This window comes from Arvicola amphibius, chromosome 5 (assembly GCF_903992535.2).
Source record: "Arvicola amphibius chromosome 5, mArvAmp1.2, whole genome shotgun sequence".
Classification (NCBI taxonomy): Eukaryota; Metazoa; Chordata; class Mammalia; order Rodentia; family Cricetidae; genus Arvicola; species Arvicola amphibius.
The window spans coordinates 70,457,879-70,484,279 of NC_052051.1; the positions used below are offsets into that span (position 1 = coordinate 70,457,879).

General features: G+C 43.1%; 1 protein-coding gene across 1 annotated transcript; it reads left to right on the plus strand.

Annotated features, from left to right (window-relative positions):
* Nucleotides 1–26,397, plus strand: Prrg4 (proline rich and Gla domain 4). The gene is made up of 6 exons (XM_038330119.1): nt 1–256; nt 644–768; nt 11,183–11,346; nt 14,233–14,281; nt 16,251–16,383; nt 25,023–26,397. The coding sequence occupies exons 2-6, from the start codon at nt 666–668 to the stop codon at nt 25,252–25,254; spliced, it is 681 nt and encodes a 226-aa protein (XP_038186047.1). The 5' UTR covers nt 1–256; nt 644–665; the 3' UTR covers nt 25,255–26,397.
* Nucleotides 26,398–26,401: the final 4 nt, after the last annotated feature.

Sequence of the window (26,401 nt, forward strand, 5' to 3'; positions counted from 1 at the left end):
TCCCTGTCCCGCTGCGGTGACGGCGGCCCGGGGACACCGCCTGGGCTCTGCGCCGCGCACGTACCCCGAGCGCCCCTACGCGGATCCTAGACGCCTCCTCTGCGCGCTGGTGTCGCCCAGACGCCGTGAAGGGCCAGGCTCCAACTGTCGCCGGGATCCAAACAGCGTCAGCGACGCAGGGCCAGGCCGTCCCGGCGACTAGGAGACAACTCGGTTCCCGCCCAAGGCCTGGTGGAACATGTTTTCGGGGACGCAGGTGCGGCACGGGTTGGCGAAGTGGGGAGTCACCGGGAGGGGATGCCTATGCGGTGGCGTTCAGATATCTAGTTGCGGGTCTGCGCCGACCAGAGTCGTGTCTGCCTTGGCCAGTGTCCAACCTCTCCTCCGCAGATTACAGATTCGGGGGAGCAGCTTTTGCTCCCCGGCACTCCGTGGGGTTTCACCTGCCCGGAGCGCCTCGAACCTGATAGATTAAATACCGCGCGTGGGGCGCAGTGGCACCGCGGCTTTGGATACAACAGGTCCCTGACTCTGTCCCCACTCAAACCCAACCCACTGAGACAGGGGCACAGGGTTTTTTTGTTGTTGCTGTTGTCTCCCTTTTTTTTTATGTGTCTTTATTACTTTTGTTTTATTACTTTAGTTTGCGTGACAGTTGCTAGACTATGTTTCCACTTCTGATCGTACTCAGCCAGCTGACCAGACTTACCCTCGCGGTTCCTCATTGGACAAAAAGCCTAAAGGATTCCGAACATGTCCGAGAAGAAGGTAAGTAAGTTTGGCCACCTATTGGGAGGAAACCCTCTGGAAACCAGGAGTGGTCTACTATATAGATCTCAAGCCGAAGCCGAAGTGTGGTAGGGTTCCCGCCCTCGTGAACCACAGAGCAACAATGCATCTTTTGTTTTAATTTGTGTGTGTGTGTGTGTGTGTGTGTGTAGGGTTGTGGGTCTTTATGTTCTTTACAATACGTACAAATTTATCTCTGAGTTTCCATTGGCAAACAGATGTTTTAACACCTGGTTTGTGGTTAACTGAATTGAAGGCCTATTTCAAAGTCCGAAAATCTTTGAGTTACCTTTTCCGAGATGAAGCTGTGTGTAAAGAACAGGCTGCTTCTTGGAAAGCCTGAGAGGGAGGCAAGACTCTTGTCAGGACTTGTTTGTGCGCTGTTGGAAGTCCCCGCATAGAGAAGCGCTTCACCGCTGTCCGCCAGTCTGGACCTGAGACCTGAGCAAAAAACTCTACCCCCTTAGTCTTGACCAACTTCCTCCGTAGAACGATGGCACAGGGAGGCAGAATGACCCCGCTGGGCTTTTTCTTTCTTTCCAAATGTTATGTTGTCCATATAAAGGCAGGTGATTGAGAGATAAGTGTGTGGCTTGCTAGCCCAGAATTTTCGGTTACTGGTCACAAACGGATTGGTTCCTACTTCTATTTTAAAAGCCTAACCTAGCAAGACCAGGAGGGGAAAAAAGAGTGCCCTAGGCTCTCTGCACCCTTTCCCCTACTTAGTCACCGCACTTTGAATTTACGCACACATTCCTGTCCCTTATCCCTTTTGATCAGACCCAGTTCTGTTGATGGCGTTTTTGTTGTTTGTTTTTTTACTCTTTGAGGGGCCCACCACCCAGCTCCCAAATAAATACACAGAGATTTATTCTTATTTAAGAATACTCAGCCTTAGCTTGGCTTGTTTCTAGTCAGCTTAGTTTAAATCATCCCATCTACCTTTTGCCTCTGGGCTTTTACCTTTCTATAGATAGACCTTTCTCGACATCTTACTCCATGGCTTGCTGCATATCTGGGTGGCTAGGTGGCTGGCCCTTGATGTCCTCCTCTCCATCACCTTTTTTCATTTCTTCCCCATTCTTCTCCTTCTCTTTATTCTCTCTGCCTGCTAGCCCTGCTTATTCCTCTTCTGCCTCGCTATTGGCCGTTCAGCTCTTTATTAAACCGACCAGGTGTTTTAGACAGGCAAAGTAACACAGCTTCACAGAGTTAAACAAATACGATGTTAAAGAATGCAACCCAATTTGCATCATTAAACAAATGTCCCACGGCATAAAAGAATGTAACACATCTTCAGCTAATAGTCCACAACAGTTCGCAGTTCATTTTTCACTTGAGTAGGCTCTGTTACTAATACTCCTGACAGGTTTATTAATGATTAACAAAGTGTGAAGTGTACCCCCTGCTGTGTGTGTGTGTGTGTGTGTGTGTGTGTGTGTGTTACGATGGAGTAATATTTAGCCTAGGCAATTGGGTAGATGGATTTGAAACAGACAAGTTTTCAGAATGAGGGGACCCTTCTTGGGCTTCCCAAACCTCCATGCGCAGTAGGACGCAGACAGTGGTCTAGGTTGATCGTGAGTGCGTTTGTGACAGGCATTGACTGGCATTATCATCACAAACAGCGTGAAGTAGTCAAGAAGTCAGACCCAAATGCAGAGAAGCCTTACAGATGTTCGTGGGATGTGACAATGAGCCGGGAGCCACAGATAAGCACACACTTGTGTCATGCCCTCTGCTGGCTGCTGGGGTTGTAGAGAGAGCTATCTTGTCTTTGAGGAAAGTGTGTTCTGCAGGGCCAGGTGGGGTAAACGGATGCTCTCCCTAACCACAGTGACAGAGGGAGGAAGGGAGGACCCTGAAAATGGAAGAGTAGTGGCAGCTGCTCGTGCTGGAAGAGCAGTATGAAACACAGTTTCCAGTGCAAATGAGACAGAATGAACGAAAATGCTAAAAGCATAGTACTCTCCCCTTATCTTCAGCGGGTACATCCCAAACCCCCAGCAGATCTCTGAAACCTCAGACAGTACTGAACCCTATGGGCAGACACAGCCTACTTCCAGGCGCGGTCTGTTCAGAATGGCCACCAGATGGCTACTGAGCAGGTAGTGCCCGTACTGTGGACACCGTGAGCAAAGGAACAAGTCATAGTTCAGACAGAATGAAGTGAAAGGAGTAGGAGGTTTTGTCACGTCACTCAGAATGACATACAATTTTTCCATTCCGTATTTTTAGACATTAGTTGACCTGGGGTAATTGAAACCATAAAAAGTAAGATTATGGATACGGAAGTACCCCTGAAACTGAGGGTCAGGAAAGGAACCCCCAGAACAGCTCTGTTTAAAAAAAAAAATCTTAAGACACTGTTGAACTAGAAGGGTCTTATTTAGAAAGCATAGGGAAAAGAGAAGAAAAGAATGGAATATTTGAATATTGGATTTGTAACAATGGACTGCATAGACAGTCAGCCTCTTAATTCATGATAAGAAAAACAGCCTCAAAGGCCAGCACCCACCCCCTCTACACCAGCACCCCCCTTTAGGCTCAAAGGCCAGCACCCACCCCCTCTACACCAGCACCCTCCTTTAGGCTCAAAGGCCAGCACCCACCACCTCTCCATCTCTACACACACACCCACACACATACACACACAGTCTCAAAGGCCAGCATCCACCCCCTCTACACCAGACCCCCCCAGGCTCAAAGGTCACCCACCCCCTCTACACCAGCCCCTCCCCAGGCTCAAAGGCTAGCACCCACCACCTCTACACACACACACACACTCACACACACATATACACACAGGCTCAAAGGCCAGCACCCACCACCTCTACACACACACACACACACACACACACTCACACTTCCACAAATACACACAAGGGGGAGAAGGAAGCAGCCTTCCCTGGGAGCACTGCATTCCAAACGGGTAAATTTGACAGTGTTACTCCTGAGATCAGGAGTAAAGCAGGGAAAGTGTGAACTGGCCCTTATGGTCATGTGTAAAGTTAGCCCCTGACAGAACTAACACTCACACTCAGAGGAGAGGCAAACTATAGATCCATAAAGGCACGCTTTTTGGTTTTGGTTTTTTCTGGGGGGGGGGGGGGGTTGTTTGTTTGTTTGTTTTGAGACAGGGTTTCTCTGTGTTACAGCCCTGGCTGGCCTTGAACTCATGGAGATCCACCTGCAGAGTACTGGGATTAAAGGTGTGCGCAACCACCACACAGCCCAAGAAGGCATGTTTAGGTGAAGTTCAATTACAATGTCATGGGTAATCATAGGTTATATTTATGACATTATCAGGAATATAATTTCAGGAAAAGTAAAAATATTTATAGCTCTTTGTCTTTTGTCTTCTAATTAAAAGTATTTTTAATAGCCCGGTGTGGAAGCACATGCCTATAATCCCAGCACTCAGGAGAATCTTTGTGGGTTCAAAGCCAGCCTGGACTATATATTAAGTAAGTTCTAGGCCAGTTTGAGATACATAGAAACACCTTATTCAAAAAGAAAAGTAGCTTTACTAGGTCTTAGGGTAAGCTGGATGGGTATGATTGTCCATGAGAAAGTTGTCAATGGTTCTTTGTAGCATGAATAATAAAAACCCAGAGATAGATATAGGGGTTAAAGACGAAGATCAGAGAAACAGAAGCCACTAGAGAGACCTTTCACCTCTACCAATGCTCAGACTCCATGCTCCAGTGACTTCCTGTCTCTTCCCCTTTATATTCCTCTCTCCACCCAGTCATATCGCTTCTGTCTTCACCTCCCTTGTGCTAGTATTAAAGATGTTTAACTTCCAAACACTGGGATTAAAGATGTGAGCCACCACCACCTGGATCTGTTTATGGATCAATCTTGTGTAACCCAGCATAGTTTGAAGTCACAGATATCTGTCTGCCTCTGGCTCCCGAGTCCTGGGATTAAAGGTGTGTGCCTCAAGAGGCTTAACTTTGCACTCTGATCTTCAGGCAAGCTTTATTTATTTATAAATATAAATATTTATATATTTATAAATATATTTATATATAAATATAAGTAAAATATCACTATAGTTCTTTTTACTTTGTTTTTCCTTTCAAAGATATAATCTCACCCTATAACCCAGGCTATCCTATGCGCATGGTAATCGATCCCTGCTTAATCTTCCAAGTGCCAGGACTGATGACTGATTGGTACTGTCTCTTTGCCAGTAAAATGTAAAGATGTGAGCTCACCTGAGAGGTAGCAGTACCCAGCAGGCTCGTGAGGCTGAGCTGGGCAGGCTCTAAGCTGTCTCCCCACAGGTTTCCTCTTTAATCCTCTGCCAAATTGAGTTACACCAGCTTTTTTCTATGAATTGACTTGATCCATAGAGCTGAGGTCCATGTTAAGGGCTGGAGGGACAGTTAAGGTCGCTTGCTGTACAATCTGGGGACCTGAGCTCGGATACTAACGCCCGCATAACAAGCCAAAAACCCTATACATGCCTGTAAATAAAACTCTGAGATGGACAGACAGGAGGACAGCTGAAGCCTGCTGTCTTTAGGCCTACCAGGGAGGTTCAGGGCAAAATCCTGCTTCAAGGGAATGGGCTAGGAGTGATAGAAAGGGCACCAGATGCCCCCTCTGACCTCTGTGCATTCGTGTTTGCTTTCTGCTTTCTTTCTCTCTCTCTATTTCTCTCCTTCCCTCCCTCCCCCTCACTCCCGACCTCTGTAGGCACATGCACATATACTGTACACATAAGCTCACCTAGGCACATAGGCATACGCATAAATTAATTTTAAAAATTTTCAAGAGAACTTCATGGTAACAGATAGTAAGTGAGGAATGTTAAAAGCAGCTTGGGGCTCAGGGCTGTCAGGAAAAGCAGAACACGACAAAATAATCTGACTGAATAGGATGGGGGTCAGAGTGACATTGAACTAAATCCCAGAGAAGGTAAAAGAGCAGGCTAAAATAAGGAAGTTCCACTTGGGAAAATCAGCAAGCACACAGGTGGGGAGGACACAGTGTGGTGGGAGTCACAGCAAGCTGCAGCAGAAGACAGGAGAGTGGAAGGAACCTGCCCGGAAAGGCGGGGACCACATGGAAGAGGATGTGGGTTCAATTCCCAGCGCCCACACCCTCATACACACGGGCATACAGGCAAGGCACCAATACTTAAAAAAAAATAAAAAACAAAACAAAACAACTTTTCAGAAGACAGAGGCAGGAGGATCTGTGAGTTTGAGGTCAACCTGATCTATAAAGCAAGTTTTTTTTGTCTGCCAAGTTGGCTCAGTAGGTTAAGGCACTTGCTTATGCTAAGCCCGACAAGCGGCATTGAATCCTTGCTGGAAGGAGAGGACCAGCTCCTGTGTATTGTCCTCTCACATCCACAAGCATGCCATGAGCATGCCTGCATATGCACATATGTATGCACAAACACACATGCATACACACACACATATTTTAAAACTTTTTTTAAAAAAAATAAGGTCTCCACATTTCATTGTCTGTCCTGGAATTCATTATAGATCCATCTGGCCTCTAACTCTCAGAGGTCTGCCTTTCTCTCCCTCCTGAGTGCTGCCATTAAAGGCGTGCACCACCACTCCTCTTAAAACATTTCTTTAAAGACTCTCTCTGGCTATTGTGTTAACATCACGTTGTAAAGGAACAAGGAGACCACTTACAAGCCACTGCAGGGGTGCTAGACATGGGCAATGAAGACTTCAACTCAGGGTCTCTCCAAGAGGACAGTGGAGAAAGAATAGAAATGCTCAAGCATCCTGGCCTCTCTGCTGTTCACTCTCATTTCTCCTTGGCTCCACCAGCCTGTATGCTGCTATAACAGAGAAACTGACACCAGCACTGGGGCTGTGTGGTTCCATGATAGAACACTAGCCCAGCATGCACAACGCTCTGGTTTCTCTGTCCCGCCCTGTCCTGGAGCCGCTTTCAACTAATCACTCAGAGCCTCATATTAATTATTAATGCTTGATTATGTTAATAAGCTCAGGCTTATTACTAGCTAACTCTTACATTTAAATTAACCCATATTTCTATCTATGTTTTGCCACGTGGCTCAAGGCTTTTTACCTCATTTTCAACATGCCCTGCTTGTTTGGTGGCTGGCTGGCATCTCCCTGCCCCCTACCCCTCTTCACCCAAGTCCTCAGTTTGATTGTTCCACCTAACCTTATCCTGCCTGGCTTGTGGTCAAACAGCTTTTATTATTAACCAATGAGAGGAATACATATTCACAGTGTACATAAAGATTATACCACAGCATTTTCCCCTTTCTGTCTAATCAAAAAGGAAGGTTTTAACTTTAACATAGTAAAATTACATACAACAAAACAGTTATCAAGTAAGAATTATAGTTACAATATCTAGTCTATTTGTATTTGACAAAATTAAAGAAAATATTTAATTATCTATCCTTTCTTGGTGATTTTAAAGTTTCCTATCTAATTTACCTTTTTATTATAACTAGTTATTCTTCAACTCCATCAAAGATTGGAGAAGGAAATAATGCTACCTGAGTAAACAGGAAGTGCAGGCAAGTGACTTCCAGAAAACGTGAGAAAAGGCAGAAACAGTTGGCTGCCTGGACAGTCACCCAGTGTTCCTCTGCAACATTGGGGCATCTGTCTTTGACCATATCTGACAGGCTTTCCTGTGAAGCAGGCAGTTTTGAAGGACTATCCTATCTTCTCTTGGCAAGGTTCAGCAGCCACCTTTCTTGTGTTCTGCTGGCCCAGTTTGGACAATAATTGTCAGTAGATGAGGCAAGGGCAGTTTCTTTGCTCATATGGCTAGCTTTTGCCATAAAGAAAATAAACTGTTGAATGGTGGTGGTACATGCCTTTAATCCCAGTACACAGGAGCAGACACAGGTGGATCTCTGTGAGCTCAATGCCAGCCTGGTCTACCAAGTGAGTCTCAGAACAGGCTTCAAGGCTACAGAGAACCCCCGTCTCAAAAAAAGCAAAAAACAATAAAACAAAAAGGAAAGAAAATAAATTCCACACAGAGTTACTTTGATGCCCATTATCTTTTCTTGACTATATTGGTGCTGCTAGGAGCAGACATTTCTCACTGTCAAGAAAAGTTTAAGTAATTAAAACATTTTAAATATTCTAAGAGACCATATTCTATAGGTCTTTGAAATGTCTGAAGAATACCCATCTATCCAAAATATATCTTTGTATATCTAGAAAACATAATTAATATGACTATAAGTTTGGCTATTGTAGATGACTAAGTATATTTTTATAAATCTGTATTTCTTAATTATGTGTACATTTTCAGTTGAGCTGCATAAACACAATATCTTAAACAAGAGAAGAAATATATATACAGTATAAAAATTAATCTTAAATTTTATCAATAAACTAAAATCCATACCAATGTAAAATACTTTGAGATTAACAGTCATTTTTTGGATAAAAGTGGATTCAATAATCTACCCTTTTATCCTATTTCTATATTAGGCTTTGATCACCAGCACTGTCAGAAAAAAAGTAAGAAATTGACACTCTGAAATAATGATAATAAAAGAAATATTATATGAATCACATAAATAATTTAACTTTTTTCTAATAGACATAAAAAGCAAAAAGAAGCCAGGCATGGTAGTGTGTGCCTTTGATCCTAGCAGTCCTTGTGGATTTCTGTAAAAGTTCAAGACCAGCTGACCTATATGAGTTCCAGGCCAACCAGAACTGCATAGGGAGATCCTGCCTCAATTAATTAATTAATTACTTAATTAAGGCAAAAATAAAATAATAAGCAATGTTGTGGCAGCCTGGACAAAAATACCACTTGCCAGAGTAGGGGTGTGGAGATCAGAAAAATAATAAAGAAGACAAAGACGCAAATAAAATAATAAAACAGAAAACAGGATAGTATAGGGAGGGAGTTCCAGTGAATACTAAAATCGACTGCAGTTAATTTTCCACGCACTTTTATACCCAATACAAAAGGGGGAAGAAGGCAACAAAAGACTTGTTTAACATGATACAACGGACAACTCGAACGGTTGATTGTTTCAATACTTTGAGAGATCGGGTCATTAGCATTCTGTTGTTTAGGCAGTGAAGCCACCCTAGACCAAGTATCCTGAAAGCTGCCATTCCCCAGGTTAGACTTCCAATTACAAAAGAAGGAGCAGAAGTCTGCTTGTACATCCTGACCATCTGTCAGGATGGAGTGGATCTACCTGTATGTGCCATCTTAATGTCAAAAGAACCAAGTAACACATCCTGAGTCAGGATGTGTAGTCCTGGTTGTTGTTAAATATTGAGCCACCTCCAAACTCTCTGACATTCGGACCAGGTGGAAATAGGTTCACATTTCTGGGCCTCTACAAAGCAAAAGGAAATAGGTGAAATAGATTTTTAATAATGTTTATGATATCTAATATCCACAATGCCCTTTCAAAGAATATACAATATATAACTTGCCTGTGCTCTCTCAAATATTTTTTAATATGAAGTCTAAAATTCTGTTTTTATTTATCAGTTAGAATAGTCACTTTTTTAGTGCTTAGTCGACATATATGGCCAGGAACTCATACACTGGCCAAGACAGATCTAGAAGATTCTAACCTACTTAGATAGTTAATGTATAGAAAAATATCTTGGGTAAAATATGAGTATTCTCATGATACTAAGAATAATGGCTAGTCTGAGATTATAAAACTCAACAAATCATATTCTCCTCCTAGTCAAAATATACTACTTCTATATAGAGAGGTTGGCAAAATAACATATAAGGAGATTACTAGAAACTTTACAAATACATCTCACTATTCTCAATTCTCTAAGTAAGTAAAGGTATGTTTGCTCCAAAGATTTATATGGCTACAAGGAAAGCGGAAGGAATGCACACACACACACACACACACACACACACACACACAATCACACAAACCCAACCCAACAAGACAAACCATACAGTCTAGAGACAATGCAACCTGTTAGAGATAATTTTGCCTATTTATAGTAAAGGGCTAGGAACTAAAATTGTTCAGGTAACACCATTTCCTTCAAGAAACCTTCATTTCAATATATTTAAACAAATATATTAAACTTTGATTGTGAGGGGCTTTAAAAGTCCTGTTTTAAAAATTACTTGGCAGAAAACTTATTTTGTCTTCCTATTAATAGTAGATATTCTCTATGCTTCTGATCACTGAATAGGGAAGTTCACACATGCAATCCCTGTACCTAGGGATCATAGAACTTGGTCCTGGGCTATCTAGAATTTTCCAGAGCTATATTGGGAACCTGCTCTACACGCGCACACACGCACGGACGCACAGCACACACACACGTTTTTTTCTCACTTCACTGTGTAGCCAAGGCTGACTTTCAGTTCACGCTTGCCCTGCCTCCTCCTGTCATATGCTTCACCTGATCGTGTTTTCCATTGATCTCTCAGCGAGTGTGGAAGAAATCCCACAAGGTGCTGTAAATACCTGTCTGGAGGGTGAGATGCACCCGTGAAAGGAGCCATTCCTTTGGGATGGACTGGATGGCTCTAAGCTAATCTTCTAATTAGCCTATAATTTTATACACAGTTTAGAATTCTATCTTTTAGTATCAGCTTATATAAAACTTTCAATATAAAAAAATGTAAATTTGGAACTGGGGAACTGACTTTAGTGACCGAGTTCCTGCTATGCAAGCCTGACAGCTTCAGTTCTGATCTCCATCAACCCATGTAAACACCAAGAATGGCCACTCGTGCACCTGTAACCCCGGGCCAGGCAAGTAGAGACAGGTGAATTCTGGGAGCTTGCTGGCCAGCCAGCATACCCAAAGTTCCAAGCTTCAGGTTCCGTGAGAGACCCTGCATCCAAGGAGTAAAATGGAAAGTAATAGAACAGGGCACCTAACATCCTCTTCTGGCCTCCGAACGGGTAGGCGCACCAACACATGAACACAGAGAGAGAGAGAGAGAGAGAGAGAGAGAGAGAGAGAGAGAGAGAGAGAGAGAGAGAGAGAGAGAGAGAGAGAGAGAGAGAAATACTAACTTATCATTAAGGCCCTAGGTTGGATTCTAGCACTATAAAGAAAAACAGGAAAAAAATCATAAGGAAACAACCTTTGGGGAAGTAGTCTCATCTGTTATTTTCAGGAGAAAATAATCACTGGGAAGGGTAACTGAAACTTGAATAAGTTTTATTATGTTAATAATTTGGGGCATAAACAACTCAAGTATTGTCTGGAATTGCCAAGATTTCCCAGAAGCCATTTCACCAAAGCTATTTGGGGGGGCTAAACTAAAAGCTACCCGGGAAAGGCTCGTATAGTTTACCCCTATCAAGAGAATGGTTTTCTCCTCCAGTTAAAACAGGAAGCTTCTGCCTTAGCTTAATTGTGTTTGAGGTCCTTTTGTATTTCTCTTTTAGTCTTTGCATCGAAAGAAGCAGCAAACGTCTTCATGCACCGCCGCCTCCTGTACAACAGGTTTGATTTAGAGCTCTTCACTCCCGGGGACCTAGAGAGAGAATGCTATGAGGAGTTCTGCAGTTATGAAGAAGCCAAAGAGATTTTCAGGGATGACGAGAAAACGGTAATTTGCCTAGGGATGTCAGTCACCTGGAGGGTTATCTCAGTGAACTTTGAGAAAGTGGCGGCAAATATGTCATAGACCTGTGTGCTTTAAAAAAATCAAAATTGTATGTCTGCTACCTCTTTCCACTTCTTAAAGTGCCAAGTAAGCCTCTTTCAAGTTGCCTTTGTGCTTAATTAGCTTTCATTTATAGTAATTAGCAAATTACAAGCTATGTGATGATTTTGTTTAATTTTTTTAAATTCTTTATTTGTTTGTTTGTTTATTTGAGAAATGGTTTCTTTGTGTAGCCATGGATATCCTAGAACTTGCTATGTAGACCAGGCTGGGCTCAAACTCACAGAAATCCTTCTGCCTTGGCCTCTCAAGTGCTGGAATTAATGGTGTGTGCTTCGTGTTCAATGTTTATTATATCCCAAAATCGTCCCAGGCAACAGTGGATTTCAGCTCACAATGACTCAGAGGCCACAGCACTAGATAGCACAAGGCCCTGGGTTCAATTCCTAGCAACTAAGATATCATTAGTTAGTACTTTGACTTGAAATTCAATCATTTAAAACTAAGCACAATTTTTCTTCTTAGTAATTTTACCTTTTTGATTTTCCATATCTATAGTTCAACTATTTATTGACAGTCTCCTATGTGCCAGGCACTGAGAATGAAATGTGTTTGTTTTTTCTTTTCTTTTTAAGATTTATTTTATTTAATAGCTAGGACTAAGGGTGAGGGGGTTAGGGTGAGAGATGGGGACAAGCCTTTAATTGCAGCACTCAGGAGGCAAAGGCAGGCGGATCTCAGTGAATTCAAGGCCAGTTGGGTCTACAAAGTTAGCTCCAGGACTGCCAGGTCTATTACACAGAGAAACCCTGTCTCAAAAAACAAAGCAAAAAGATTTATTTTCTTTATGTATGTGTATATATGTGCTGCTTGTCATGTGAGTGTATTTTCTTTATGTATGTGTATGTATGTGCTGCTTGTCATGTGAGTGTATTTTCTTTACGTATGTGTATGTATGTGCTGCTGGTCATGTGAGTGTATTTTCTTTACGTATGTGTATGTATGTGCTGCTTGTCATGTGAGTGTATTTTCTTTATATGTGTGTATGTATGTGCTGCTTGTCATGTGAGTGTATTTTCTTTATGTATGTGTATGTATGTGCTGCTTGTCATGTGAGTGTATTTTCTTTACGTATGTGTATGTATGTGCTGCTGGTCATGTGAGTGTATTTTCTTTATGTATGTGTATGTATATGCTGCTTGTCATGTGAGTGCTGGGGTCTGAACTCTGGTTCTTATGATGGCACAGCGGTTCTCTCGCCCACTGAGGCACTCTGGCACTGAGGGTGTAAAGTGGCCTCTCGTGTTTAGGATTTTATTGATCTGTCCATGTAGGTTTAAGGGAAAGTGTTTTAGTTGTTGTTTTGTTGGTTTTATTTTTTGCTTTTTGAGTTGGGAGTCTTGGTAAGTGGAGAACCTCCTGACTCTGTCTCCTGAATGCTGAGATTAAAAGCATGTGCCACTGTACCTGGCCTAAGTGGGGAAAAAGACTTTTTTTTTTTTTTTTTTTTTTTTTGGTTTTTCGAGACAGGGTTTCTCTGTGGCTTTGGAGCCTGTCCTGGAACTAGCTCTTGTAGACCAGGCTGGTCTCGAACTCACAGAAATCCGCCTGCCTCTGCCTCCCGAGTACTGGGATTAAAGGCGTGCACCACCACCGCCCGGCAAAAAAAAGACTTTTTTTTAAAAATTAATTCCCGATTTTTTATGCATATGAGTGTTTTTTTTCTGCACGTATGTCTGTGCATCACATACTGGCTCGTGCTGGAGAAGGTCAGATGAAGGTTTCCCAGTCCCCTGGAACTGGAGTTATGGATGATTGTGAGCCACAGGGTCACAGGGAACCAGTCCTGGGTCCTCTGGCAAGAGCAACAAGTGCTCCTAATCCACTGAGCCCCCAGTGTTTTGTTTTGTTTTTTTTTTAAGTCTCCATTAAATCCTGCCTGTTAATCTAGATATACAGAAAACAGACAGATAACATACTGTCATTTGGAAATTTCTGGAGAAATGCTAAGTGCTTCACTTCCTCCATATGTAAATATTGCGAGGTCCTACGCTCCTTTCTCAAGCATCCATCCTCCTTTGCTCTTGGTTGAATAAGAAGCTCCCCAGGGATCCTCCAAATTCATACTGAGGGAACCTAGTTATTCATTTTTTTCATAACCTTCCCCAGTCACTCATTTCCTGCAAATGTTTACTACATGTAGGAAGTGGGAAAACAAAGAATGTATTTTGTAGCTGTCCTGTTGGGATTTAATTATGTTTTTCATAATTTAAAACATTATTTTAAGCTGGTAGTGGTGTCTTACACCTTTAATCCCAGTTCTCGGGAGGCAGAGGCAGGTGGATCTCTGAATTTGAAGATAGCCTGGTCTACAGAGTGAGCTCCGGGACAGCCAGGTCTACATAGCAAAACCCTGTCTTGATAAACAAAAAAAAAAAAAGTTCTAATTTAATCATAGTTCCTTCAAACTCTTCTATTCTTTCAAAGCACAGAGAACTTGGACAGCCTCAGAGATAAGTTTGCAAGTCAGTAATCTCAGCTCTCCTATAAACGGAGCCCCACACCCCAGTGCAGAGAGCCAGCCTCTCACAGACGGGCAGCTGAGTAAGGGAGACTGGCAGGGCATAGCAGGGGAGGCCTGGGACTTGCAGCGATCCTTTCACAACTAACCAGACAGCAGACACAGCAGAATGAGCCAGTGCCTTCAGCTGGACTGAGCTGGGCTCCTGCCTGTGTCACATGCCAAGAGCTTACCCTCCGATCTAGGACACCGGGAACAAATGAAATGATCCTAAGGTACAGAAATGTGAAATGTCTCCTTTCCCGCAGATTACATTTTGGCGGGATTATTCGATGAAAGGACCGACCACGCGATCAGGTAGGGTGAACTACTGACGGTGCGCGCCGTCCTCTCCTCTCACCATTGTAACACATTTCGTTTTCATGTTTGAGTTTGGCTATTGCTCAACGTGCATACCAAGGACGGTTTCTCAATTATATGCTGAGCTGTGAGAGACAGAGGCTACCTTCTTCTGTTTACATACTGAAAATCAAGTTTGGTGAGATATTAGGGAAATGAGATAATGGGCTTAAAGGTTGTTTAAGCTGCTGGGCTAAGTTAAAACTTGCACAAAAGTAGGACTCTGTGAGTTTCAGTTTATAAACTAGTACAACTTTATCTTTTGTTAGCATTACAAGTGAACAAAATACCTATGACAGGTAAATGAGATTGCTGGGTCAGGCTGAAGGTCGGGCTGGGGCTGCGGCTAGTGCTTAGCTAGCAAATTCATGCACCTGGACTTGATCTCCAGCAAGGAACACACACACACACACACACACACACACACACACACACACACACACACACACACACACACGCGCACACACACACGCGCACACACACACACACTCGCGCGCGCACACACACACACTCGCACGCACGCGCGCACACACACACACACACACACACGCACGCACGCACGCACGCACATGCACTCGGTGCACATGCACTCGGTGCGGGCGTGCCCACAGTGAGGCAGTGAAGTGATTGCATGAAGCCTAGGAGACCGCAGCACCCCACCCCCACCCCCACCCCACCCCCCAGGAGCAGGAAGAAGAGAAAGACTGAAGATGTATCTTAGTTGTAGAACACATCTTAGCCCGGGTTCAGTCTGCAACACCAAGAGAAGAAAAAGAAAAACACCCGGAGGATAGTATTAGAAGTCGTAGCTTCTGGAAAAGGGAAAGCCTCCGTCTTACCTGTAGTGGTCATCTCAAGCTGCTTGCTTTTCCTTTTTCTAGTTTGATACACAATAATTGAACCTGTTTATGGAATACAGTGTGGTGTTTAAACACTTATATACAGTGTGTGGTAATCAAATCAGGACAATTAGCATATCTGTCACATCAAACATTTGTCGTTCATTAAGGTTTTTGACATATCCAATAGATTATCAACAATAGTTATTCCAGGTTGCTACAGAACGGGAAAACTGACTGGTCCTATTTGATCGTCATTCTGTTCCTGATAACCAGTTTTTTTTTTAATGTCTTCCACCTGTTTCTCCTAGCTGCATTTTGGTCATTTATTTAATTAATCCTGCCTCTGATTCTTTCATTCATCTTAGATAGGCACCTCCTGTAGGGCCTGTTCCAAGGCTGCCTAATAAATGTGCCCGCCTATGTCTAGCCGAGCCAAGGACATGTTGATCGCACTTACTGTTGGATATTATTCATAGAATGTGACTTATTTAAATAAATAAAATAATAAACATAATTAGGTGTCTAAGAAATATCATTTAAGAGCTGGCAAAATGGCTCAGTAGGTAGAGATGCTTGCCACCAAACCCACGTTCAACTCTCAGGACTTACATGGCAGTAGGCAAAAACAAACTCTCAAAAATTGTCCTCTGACATACACATGTGTGTCATGACAACACAACCTCACATGTCCTCTGACATACACATGTGTGTCATAACAACACACCTACACACAATAAATTTTTTTAAAAAAAAGAAAAATAAATTTAAATAATGCATATTATTTTTTTCAGGTAGAGTCTCTAACACAAAGACTTTAAGATAAATAGATGTTGCCTGGCAGTATTGTTGTGCACACCTTTAATCCCAGCACTCAGGAATCAGAAGCAGGAGGATCTCTGTGTGTTTGAGGCCAGCCTGGTCTACAGAGGCAGCAAAGGCTACACAGAGAAGCCCTGTCTCAAAAAAGCAATGAATAAATCAGTTATCAATTATGAAATTCTCCTTAATAATGTGTGAAATTTATTGAAATTATAGGCGATGCTTTTCAGTCATGCTATTAACTTATTTTACTGCTTTCTTTTAAGATGCTAACAAAGAGAAGATAGATGTTATGGGCCTTCTGACTGGACTAATTGCTGCTGGAGTATTCTTGGTTATTTTTGGCCTATTTGGTTACTATCTGTGCATCACCAAGTGTAATAGGCAGTCATATCTGGGGTAAGTCAAACAGTGACTTCATACATGTACATTCTGTTTAGTTATTTTTTTTGTGGGTCAGATTGATAGCTGTTTATTTTGAGGCTTTTACTTTAGAACAATACTAGATAATCAAAAAGATTGTAAAGACAGTTCAGAGAATCTTTGTTCACCCTTTGCTCAGTTTCTCCCATGATTTCCAATTATGTTACCATTTTAGATCTGTCAAAACTAAGGAAATATGACCAGAGATGTGGCTCAGTAGTCAACTGCTTTCTGCACAAGCATAAGTCCTGAGTTCAGATCACCAGTGGTTAGAAAAGCTTGGTGGGTCAGCATGAGCCTGTAATCCAACTTCCGGGAGGTGGGGACACAGGCTTCCTAGGGCTTGATGGCCAGCCAGCCCAGCTTAATCAGCAAATTTCTGCTCAGGGGGAGACCCTGTCTCAAAAATCAAGGTGGAATGGAATTGAGAAAAACACTGATGTTGACCTCTGACACACATACACATGCACACACGCCTGTGCACGCATACACACACACACATGCACACACTGTATTATCTTCGTTAACTAAACTGTACACTTATATTTTGCCAGTTTCTCTGTTAGTGTTCTCTCCCTACTCCAGGGCCTGTTAAGGCCCCAAACTACATCTAATGCTGTCTCCCCAGAATCGAGGCTGACAGATGTTTGATGTTTTAACATCCACCTAACAATCTAATGGTGCTATTTCTAAAATCTCTTAAATGTATTTATCTATTTAGTGTATGTGTGTATGGGCACCCGTGTGTCATGGCAAGCGTGTGCCAAAGTTGCTATTTCTTCAAAAGAATACAAGATCTAGTGTAGTGTGAGAGCGGCGGGCTGTGTCCCACCGCCCAGCTAGCTTAGCTTAGCCCCCACAATAACCACAGCGAAACTGTATTAATTAAATTACTGCCTGGCCCATTATTTTTAGCCTCTTTTTTTTTTTTTTTTTTGGTTTTTCGAGACAGGGTTTCTCTGTGGCTTTGGAGCCTGTCCTGGAACTAGCTCTTGTAGACCAGGCTGGTCTCGAGCTCACAGAGATCCGCCTGCCTCTGCCTCCCGAGTGCTGGGATTAAAGGCGTGCGCCACCATCGCCCGGCTTATTTTTAGCCTCTTATTGACTAACTCTCACATCTTGATTAACCCATCTCCATTAATGTGTATCGCCACTTGACTGTGGCTTACCGGCATGAGTCTAACCAGCATCCATCTCGGAGAGGAGAGCCATGGCGTCTGCCACACTACACTGCCCTTCTTCCTCCCAGCATTCTGTTCTGTCTACTCCACCCACCTAAGGGCTACCCTATCAAAAGGCCAAGGCAGCTTCTTTATTTGACCAATGAAAGCAACACATAGAAAAAAGAACCTCCTATACCAATCTAGGTGTAGCTGCTCAGATCTACAGTCCCAGCAGTCGGGAGGTAGGGAAACAGGACTCAAGATCAATACCAGTCTTGGCTACATACAGAGACACCACTCAGCAGCGGAGCGCCTGCCTCGAATGCGCACACCACTCCTTGTTAGTTTCACGAACAGGACATTCAGTAGTTTAGTGGGTCATAAACTTATAGATCTGTGTAGAATTTAAGGACTGAGGGTATAACTCAGTTTGTAGAGTGCTTGCCTAGTGTTCAAGATGCCCTGGCTTCAATCCCCAGTACCACATAACCCTGGTGTGGTGGCACACGCCTACAAAGACTAACACTACGAAGGTGGAGGCTGGGCCGCCTGAGGGTCAGAAGTTCAAGATCACCCTCAGCTACATAACAAAGTGGAAGCCAGTCTGGGACATATGACACTTTGTTTGATACCTTGAAATTAATAAAATTATTACCAATTAAGAATTAAATAGTACATTAACAGAAATTGATAAGAATTCATAGGGACCATAATAATGTGCAAAACTGTCTTGGTTAGGGTTTCTACTGCTGTGATAAAAAGCAACTTGAAGAAGAAAGGGTTTATTTGGCTTACAAATCCTGGGTCACAGTCTACTGAGGAAAGCCAAGGCCGGAACCTGGAGGCAAGAACTGAAGTAGAAGCTGTGGAAAAACTCTGCTTCCTGCTTTGTTCCCCTGTCTTGTTCAGCCTGCCCACCTTCCTTATTTTCTTTATTGTTTTTTTTTCTTTTCTTTTTTTTTTGTTTTGTTTTGTTTTTTGAAGACAGGATTTCTTTCTGTAACAGTCCTGGCTGTCCTGGAACTTGCTCTGTAGACCAGACTGACCTCGAACTCATAGAGATTTGCCTGACTCTTCCTCCTGAGTGCTGGGATTAAAGGCCACCACTGCCCAACTAGATAACTGCATCTCGTGTCAAGCTGACAAAAACTAATGCAGTTGCCAAGCATCTTGGTGATTCAGTGTGGAGACATTTCTGAAAGGAACACCAGGTGCTAAGCAGGCTGCTAGTATTGATTCTTGCATATTCCGCCTCACACTTTCAAAGTCAACGAAGAGGCTCCATATCCTTTTCCCACTGCTAGGAACTGAGCCCAGGCCTCACACAGGGGAACCAAGTGTCTATCACACAGGTGGGGCAAATGTTCTACCACTAAGCGATAGCCCCACCCTGGACTGGTTACAAATGTTTGTTCATTTTAATCTTTTTATTCAACGATTTATTCTTATTTCATGTACATCTGTGTTTTGTTTGCAAATGAGAATGATAATGAGAATGCCAGATCCATGGAACTGAAGTTACAGACATTTGTTAACTGCCATGTGGGTGCTGGGAATTGAACCCAGGTCCTCTGGAAGAGTAACCAGTGCTCTTAACCACTGAGTCATCTCTCCAGCCCCCATTTTAATTTGAGCGGGTTGTTTTCAAAAGAGGGTTTCACTCTGTACCCCTGGCTGTCCTGGAACTCACTCTGTAGACTAGGCTGGCCACAAACTCACAGAGATCTATCTACCTGCCTCTGCCTCCTGCGTTCTGGGATTTAAGGCATGCACCACCACTGCCCAGCATTTTGTTCATTTTAAAAGATGATTATACAACCATTTAAGTCTAAATGTAGACCAATATGAAACCAGAAAAATTTAATTACACTCTTTAAACTAATGGGATAAGACTGTTCTTAATTATTTCATCTCAGATATAAATAAATGATGAAATAATTTGTAGAGGAAGAACACTCAACTAGTAATTAGAAGGCAAAGGTTCTCATGCTAATTCTGCTACTTTTTAATAACGGATCTAATAATGGATCTGAAAGCAAATTCTCCCCTCGCTCTCTGTCATTTGAGACATTATCTCACTAGGTAACTTATGCTGGCCTCAAACTCTATATCCCAGCTGGGCCTTGAATTAATAAATTCCAAATTCTGAAATTACAGGCATACCACTAAGCCCCATTAAATTCTTAATTTAAAAAAATATTTTTGCGTATGTGCTTACTTGTATGAATTTATGTGCACCACATAGTGTGCAAGTGCCTGAGAATGCCAGAGGGCATTGAATCCCCTGGAGCTGGAGTTACAGGCAGTTGTGAGCCAACTGATGTGGGTGCTGGGGACCAGAGTTCTCTGGAAGGGCAGTGTACTATCTTCATGGCTGAGCCATCTCTCCTGTCCTCCTTAAGCTTTCCTCATCTTTGAAATGAATAGGAAAAACAAAAACAAAAAACCTTCCTCTAAAAATTTCATAGTATCATTTTCTTTCTTTTGCCAGTTTTATGACTTTGGCTGTTAGTTCATCAGAATTATCATTTTAAAGGTTACTTATTTAAAAATAAAAATCCTTTATATGGGATCAGTAAATACAAAGGACACATTTCTCCACAACATTTAGTAGAGGATTTTTCCTCAAGGACTAGGGGTGTAGCTCTCTTAGTAAAGTTCTTGCTTAGCATGCAAAGCCCTGAGTTTGATTTGTGGCACCACATAAGCCAGGAGTGGACCGTGACTGCCATCCTAGCACTTGGGAGGAAGAGCTGGGGGACCAGGAATGCAAGAGCATCCTCAGCAATATAGCCAGTCCAAGGCCAGCACAGTATTCCCTCCTGAAGGCTTAAAGGAGATTACTTTAGCTCATCTGAGAGAATCACTTAAGTTATTTTATTGCTATATGAATGTCTCAAAAGGTATTGATAACAAAGATTAAGGTCTTCAAATATTTTCATCCTATTTTTTGCCACGGAAGCAATGTTTTTAGGGTCCTGAGAGATAGCTCAGCCATCAGGAGTATATGCTGCTCTTCCAAATGGCCCAACTTTGATACCCAGCGCCCACATTAGGAAGCCCACAGCCGCCTGAAACTCTTGCTCCAGGAGACAGGACTCCACCTGCACCTGCACTCAATTGCACAGACCTACATGCACGCACGCACACACACACGAGACACACACGTGTGCACACACGCATGCACGCACACGCACATACATAAATTTTAAAATGTTAACAAAGTAAACAGCCCCTTGCCCGAATCTCGAAGGACATCAGGATTAACACATATACCCCAATCTACCCTCACCTTCTGAGGGTGACCTCTCAGCGTTCCCTAGTTCCCGATATCTCGGTGGAGACCTCCAATTGCCGTGCACCGCGCCCCTGTGTCTGCCTTCGGTGTGCTTTTACCCAGTTACCGAGCTTCGGGCAAGGGGCAGGAGTTTAAAATACACAAACACACAGAGACAGAGAGACAACGACACGGGTCATCCTTGAATTCCCCAAGAATGTCCCCTTTATTGTGTTCAGGGGCAGATTATATAGAGATAGCCACGCCTCAGCCAAACCCACCAGAAACCACTCTGCCATCAGGAACTCCTGAAGGTCTCGTGCTCAGAACAGCTGTAGGCACTCAGATCAGGGGATTATAAGAAATTCAGGATCTGGGGTCTCACTGCTCCCAACATCGGCAACACATGTTGGCGTGTGTTTGCGGTACTAGTACTGGGCAGACAGACAGGTGAATGCTTAGAGCTCTCTGGATAGCCAGGACAGCCTAATTTGGTGAGAGACCTGTCTCAAAAAAAAAAAAAAAAAAAAAAAAAAAAAAAAAAGATGAATCTCTGTGAGTTCAAGACCAGCCTGATCTACATTCAGAATTCCAGTGCAGCTAGGGCTACATGAGACACCCTGTCTCAAACAAACAAACAAACAAATGGAACACCCCAAAATAGCTCCTGAGGAACAACAACCAAAGTTGTCCTCTGCACATGAACACACACATACACCCATGAGCACAGATACACACACATACACACACACATACACACACATACCATACACATACACAAAGAAAACACTATTGTAGATTTAATGCATTTTGAGAATAGTAGTTTACATAATATAAAATCTATCTTCTTCGTTATTTGTAAGTAAGTAGTTCCAGTTCAGAATTCATCTCATTCACATGACTTTACAATCATCTCCAGCTCCATGCCTGTGAGCCCAGCCACTCCCCATCTTCTGCTCAAGTCCCCAGCCCCCAGTTCAAGCTCACCACCAACCTACCTTCCACCTCTGTGAATCTTACTACTCTGATTCACATAAGTGGAACCACACAGTCTTCGTCTGACTGGTTAATCTGGTACAGTATTTTAAAAACACTGAGCATCTTGTCCACTTGTATTCACTGCTTGATTTATATTTTCTGGCATATTCCTCTAAGATATGATTCCATCCTAAAATAGCAAAGTACAAAACCTGTTCAGAGCTTGTACTGTTTGTAGATTTACGCAGCATTCATATGCTCATATGAAATTTAAGTTGAGACATGTCATAATTAAGTTTTTTTTTTTTTTAACTCAGCAGATGACAGTGAATCTGCCCCAGTCCCGGTATAACTTCTGCACAGCTGGTGTCTAGCTACGGCTGCCATTGCTGCTGTATACCTCCTAGTCAGGGGATTCTGTGGCTTGTGAAGGAGAGTTGTTCAAAGATGACAGAGTGGTTATCATTCTGCTAGAGAATGGGAAGGAGAAAAAGGGAGAGAGAAAGCCCAAATTATGATAGGATTAGGTCATTTAAGTTTAGGGAAGATGGTCACAGGTGATCCCCATGGAACAAGAGAAACGGAAGGTTTCTTTTGGGGAAAAGGTTTTTAAGAAAGCAGTAATCTCTTCCCTCCTGGGAACATAGTGATGGCAAAAGCAGACTCATTGAGCAGGGAGAATCTGTGAAGTAGAGGAGCGCCCACTGGGATGCCAGCGTGGGACTCCGGGGGGGGGGGGGTCTGAGGGAAGGGAAGCTGTGAGACTTGACGGCTACAAGAAAGCTGAGGACATGCAGGGGAGTGTGAGCTGAGTCCTGACTTCTGGCTGAAGGATGACGGGAAAATGAAACTGGGATTTGACAGACTAAAATAATATTTTATTTCTAAGATTTTTAAAGATAGACCAAGAGGGCCTGAAGAGATGGCTCAGCAGTTAAGAGCACTGGCTACTATTTATAAACCAAAACAGTGTTTTGTTTTGTTTAAAAAAAAAAGATAGGTGAAGGAAGGGCAAAACAATAAAAGACAACCTATAAAAAGATAAAGGACTTGAACTGACTTTTCTCCAAAGCAGACAGACAAATGTTCAACAAACACTTAAAATGACGATGAGCATGCTGGGATTGCACATGCATTCGCTACTGTGTCTGGCTTTTACATAGCTTCTGGAAACCCGAACCCAGATTATATGTTTGCATGACAACTCCCTAGACCTATGGGAACTGTCCCTTAGTGGTAAAAACTCTATAGACATGAATTGGAGGCTTGTCAAAATTGTCTGAATCTTAATTATCATATTACCCTTATCAATAGGAGGTTAGCTAATGCATTGGTACTTTATAGTCAGTCAACTTCACAGTCTAAACAGCTCAATTTACTAACATTTACATTGTAGTTTCTGGACTGGCGAGATGGTTCAGTGGGTAAAGGTACTTGCCACCAATCCTGATGACCCAAATTCAGTCCTTGAGATCTCCATGAGCCTGGCATTGGTGGCACATGCCTTTAATCCCAGCACTGTGGAGGCAGAGAAAGGCAGATCTCTGTGAGTTTGAGGCCAGTCTGGTCTACAGAGCGAGTTCCAGCATAGGCTCAAAAGCTACAGAGAAACCCTGTCTCGAACCCCACCCCACCCCCAAAAAAAGAGGGAGAGCTCCATGATAGAGAGAACCAGCTGAGAAAGTTGTTCTTGGACTTCCACAAGCACACTGTGGCATGTGTGTGTATATGTGTGTGCATGCTTATGTATACATGTGATTTAAAATTTTTTAATGTAGTTTGCAGTTCACAGAAGAGAATGGAAAGCCATAGGCTGAAAACATCAGACCCACGTGGCATTTATTTTTCACTGGCTGATGAAGTTTCGTGAAACTGTTAGGATTTTTTTAGGTGTGGTGGTACAAATCTGCAGTTCTAGAACTCAGGAGGTTTGCCAGTTCAAGGCCAGTTACAATAATGAGTTCAAGGCCAGCTCAGCAACCTGAAAAGACCCTTTCCCAACATTTCAGAATGGCTAGAGATGGTAGCTCAATGGTACAGTACTTGCCTTCCAGCATGCCCATACTCTGGGCTCAATCCCAAAACGAAGAGAAGGCAGGAGGAGAGAAGAGGAGGTTACACTTTGTGTTTCGGTGCTGAGGGTGGAGCCAGGTCTTTACACACTCTAGGCTACTGCGTTACTATGTGCTTGGCCAAGCATAAATGGACTTAGGTCACTAAAGCTGGAGAAAAGAAAGAGACAGCTTGACTAGAGTGTAACAATACCAGTCAAGGCACAGAGAAGAAGGCTGGAGGGTAGCTCAGCTGTAGATCCCTTGCCTAGCATTTATAGAATCAATGATTCAATCTCCAGCACTTCATGCCTATAATCTCAATGCTGGGGAGGTAGAGGCAGAAGTTCAAAGTCATCCTCAACTACATAGTGAGTTTGAGGCCAGACTGAGCTACATGAGACCCTGTCTTGGGGGGTGGAAAAAAGGGCAGAGAGACAGATGGGGCCTGAAAATTCTGTCTACTTGACAGAGAAGAAAGCTATGAAAAACACAGTGAGGCCACAGTAAGGGAGGCTTGGAAAAGAGGGTTCAGGAGGTACATAAACATGGAGGCAGGCCATGTCTAGATCACATGACAGAAATACTGCTTGGGAAGGGTCAAGGGTCAACCAGACAGCAAGACTGTGGAGACTACGTCTGTGGCTTGGCATTGTGCCCCCTCACAGCAAAGCCTGGGTTTGGTTTCCAGAGCAGGAGGGAAAGAGAGTCACTCTGCTGGAACTATTGCATCAAACGTCCTCCTCCATCCACACCAACAACTCTGCTGAGATAGCTTTATTACCCAGTTTAGAGAGGAGGAAACTGAGTCAGGGAGCTTGACTCTGATCACAGAATGACAGAGTACAGTTTCTGACCCACGTGTGACTTCAATGCTCTTAGTCTGTCTGTCTGTCTGTCTGTCTTTCCTTATTTCTTTCTTCATTTAATTTTTCTAGGCACAGTTTCTCTGTGTAGCCCTGGCTCTCCTGGAACTTACTGTGTAGACTAGGCTAGCCTCAGACTCCCAGAGATCTGTCTGCCTCCCTCCAGAGTGCTGGGATTAAAGGACTGTTCCACCACTGCCTGGCTTCTAGAATGTTTAATGTCATTACCTTAACCCAGAAATTTGCCTCTCTTAAACCTAAATGTCATCTCTCTGTTTAGTTCCTCAGCTGTCTACACAAGAAGGACCAGACACATACCCTCCATCATTTTCAGAAGCCCTGAGGAGGTTGTCTTGCCTTCATCGCCACCTTCAGAGGACATAGGGCTACCTTCCTATGAACAGGCAGTAGCACTGACCAGAAAACACAGCGTCTCACCACCGCCTCCATATCCTGGGCCAGCGAAAGGATTTAGGGTATTTAAGAAGTCTATGTCACTCCCGTCTCACTAAGCCCACCTTGCCGCCTTTCTTGCCGCCTTTCTGTAAGACATTCATGTGGTTTGAATGATTTGTTCTCCCCGAAACAAAAAACGATTTACCTGTTCAGCTTTCTATGACAAACTGCAAGGAATAAAGAAGCAAAACATACTGAACAGAACTCACCACAGTTCTGCTTCCGGCTCAGACTGGAACTGGATCTCTATCATCTTGGTAAGAGACTTCAGCTCCATTTCCTTGAAGTGAAGAAGAAAGTGCCGTTTTGCAATGTACGTTGTACTGGTTCATAAATCTTTGTTATAGCTGGGTAGTGTGATGTGTGCCTATAAATGTATGTTGTACTGGTTCAGGAATCTTTGCTATAGCTGGGTAATGCAATGCATGCCTATAATCCCCACACCTAGGACACTGAGTTGGGAGGGATGAGAGTTCAAGGACAGTCTTAGCCCTATCCAGACCCTGTCTCAAAACAAGACAAAGTTTGTTAATAGAAGGTGCAACTAGGAACTGTCAATCATTAGTTTATTTCAAGTCATGATACTGGATCTCTTCATTAGGATTTCTTCTTGGCTGAGAATACTTCACAGAATTTGACATTTTGATTTAAATCTGGGGCCTTGATATAATCACCTGGTTTTCTAATTTAATTGGTGCAGAGCCTTCACCAAATTTGCAGGTCTTAGTTTTTTCACTTGCTATCAATCATGTTTCCATGGGATAAGAGGAGCCAAGAGAGTTTTGTTGTTGTTTCTAAAAGTTACTATTCTTAGGCTTAAGGGACATCTAGTTTGGAAAAGTGCTTATCATACAAACATAAGGATCTGAGGTCGATCCTCAGTATCCATGTCTGAAACAAACAAAAACACAAAACAACAACAACAGCGTGAGTACTTGGATGCATACCTATAATCCTAGCACTGGGGAGAAGGACATAGGAGGACCCCTGGGGTTAGTGGCTAGCCACTGTAGCTGAATCAGGAACCTCCAAGTTCAGTGAGAGACTTGGTCTCAAAAGTTAAGATGAAGCCAGTGAGGTAGTGCACTCCTTTAAACCCAGCACTTGAGAGGCAGAGATCTCTGTGAGCTTAAGACCAGCTTGTTCTGCATTGTGAATTCTAGAACAGCTAGAAAGCCTGCCTCAAAAAAAAAAAAAAACAAA

Excerpts from the sequence above, each read along its gene's own strand:
- Prrg4 (XM_038330119.1), top strand. The coding sequence starts at position 666 with ATGTTTCCACTTCTGATCGTACTCAGCCAGCTGACCAGACTTACCCTC. Across the intron at positions 769-11,182 it reads CGAACATGTCCGAGAAGAAG|TCTTTGCATCGAAAGAAGCA; the intron begins GTAAGTAAGTTT and ends TTTCTCTTTTAG. Across the intron at positions 16,384-25,022 it reads AATAGGCAGTCATATCTGGG|TTCCTCAGCTGTCTACACAA; the intron begins GTAAGTCAAACA and ends CTCTCTGTTTAG.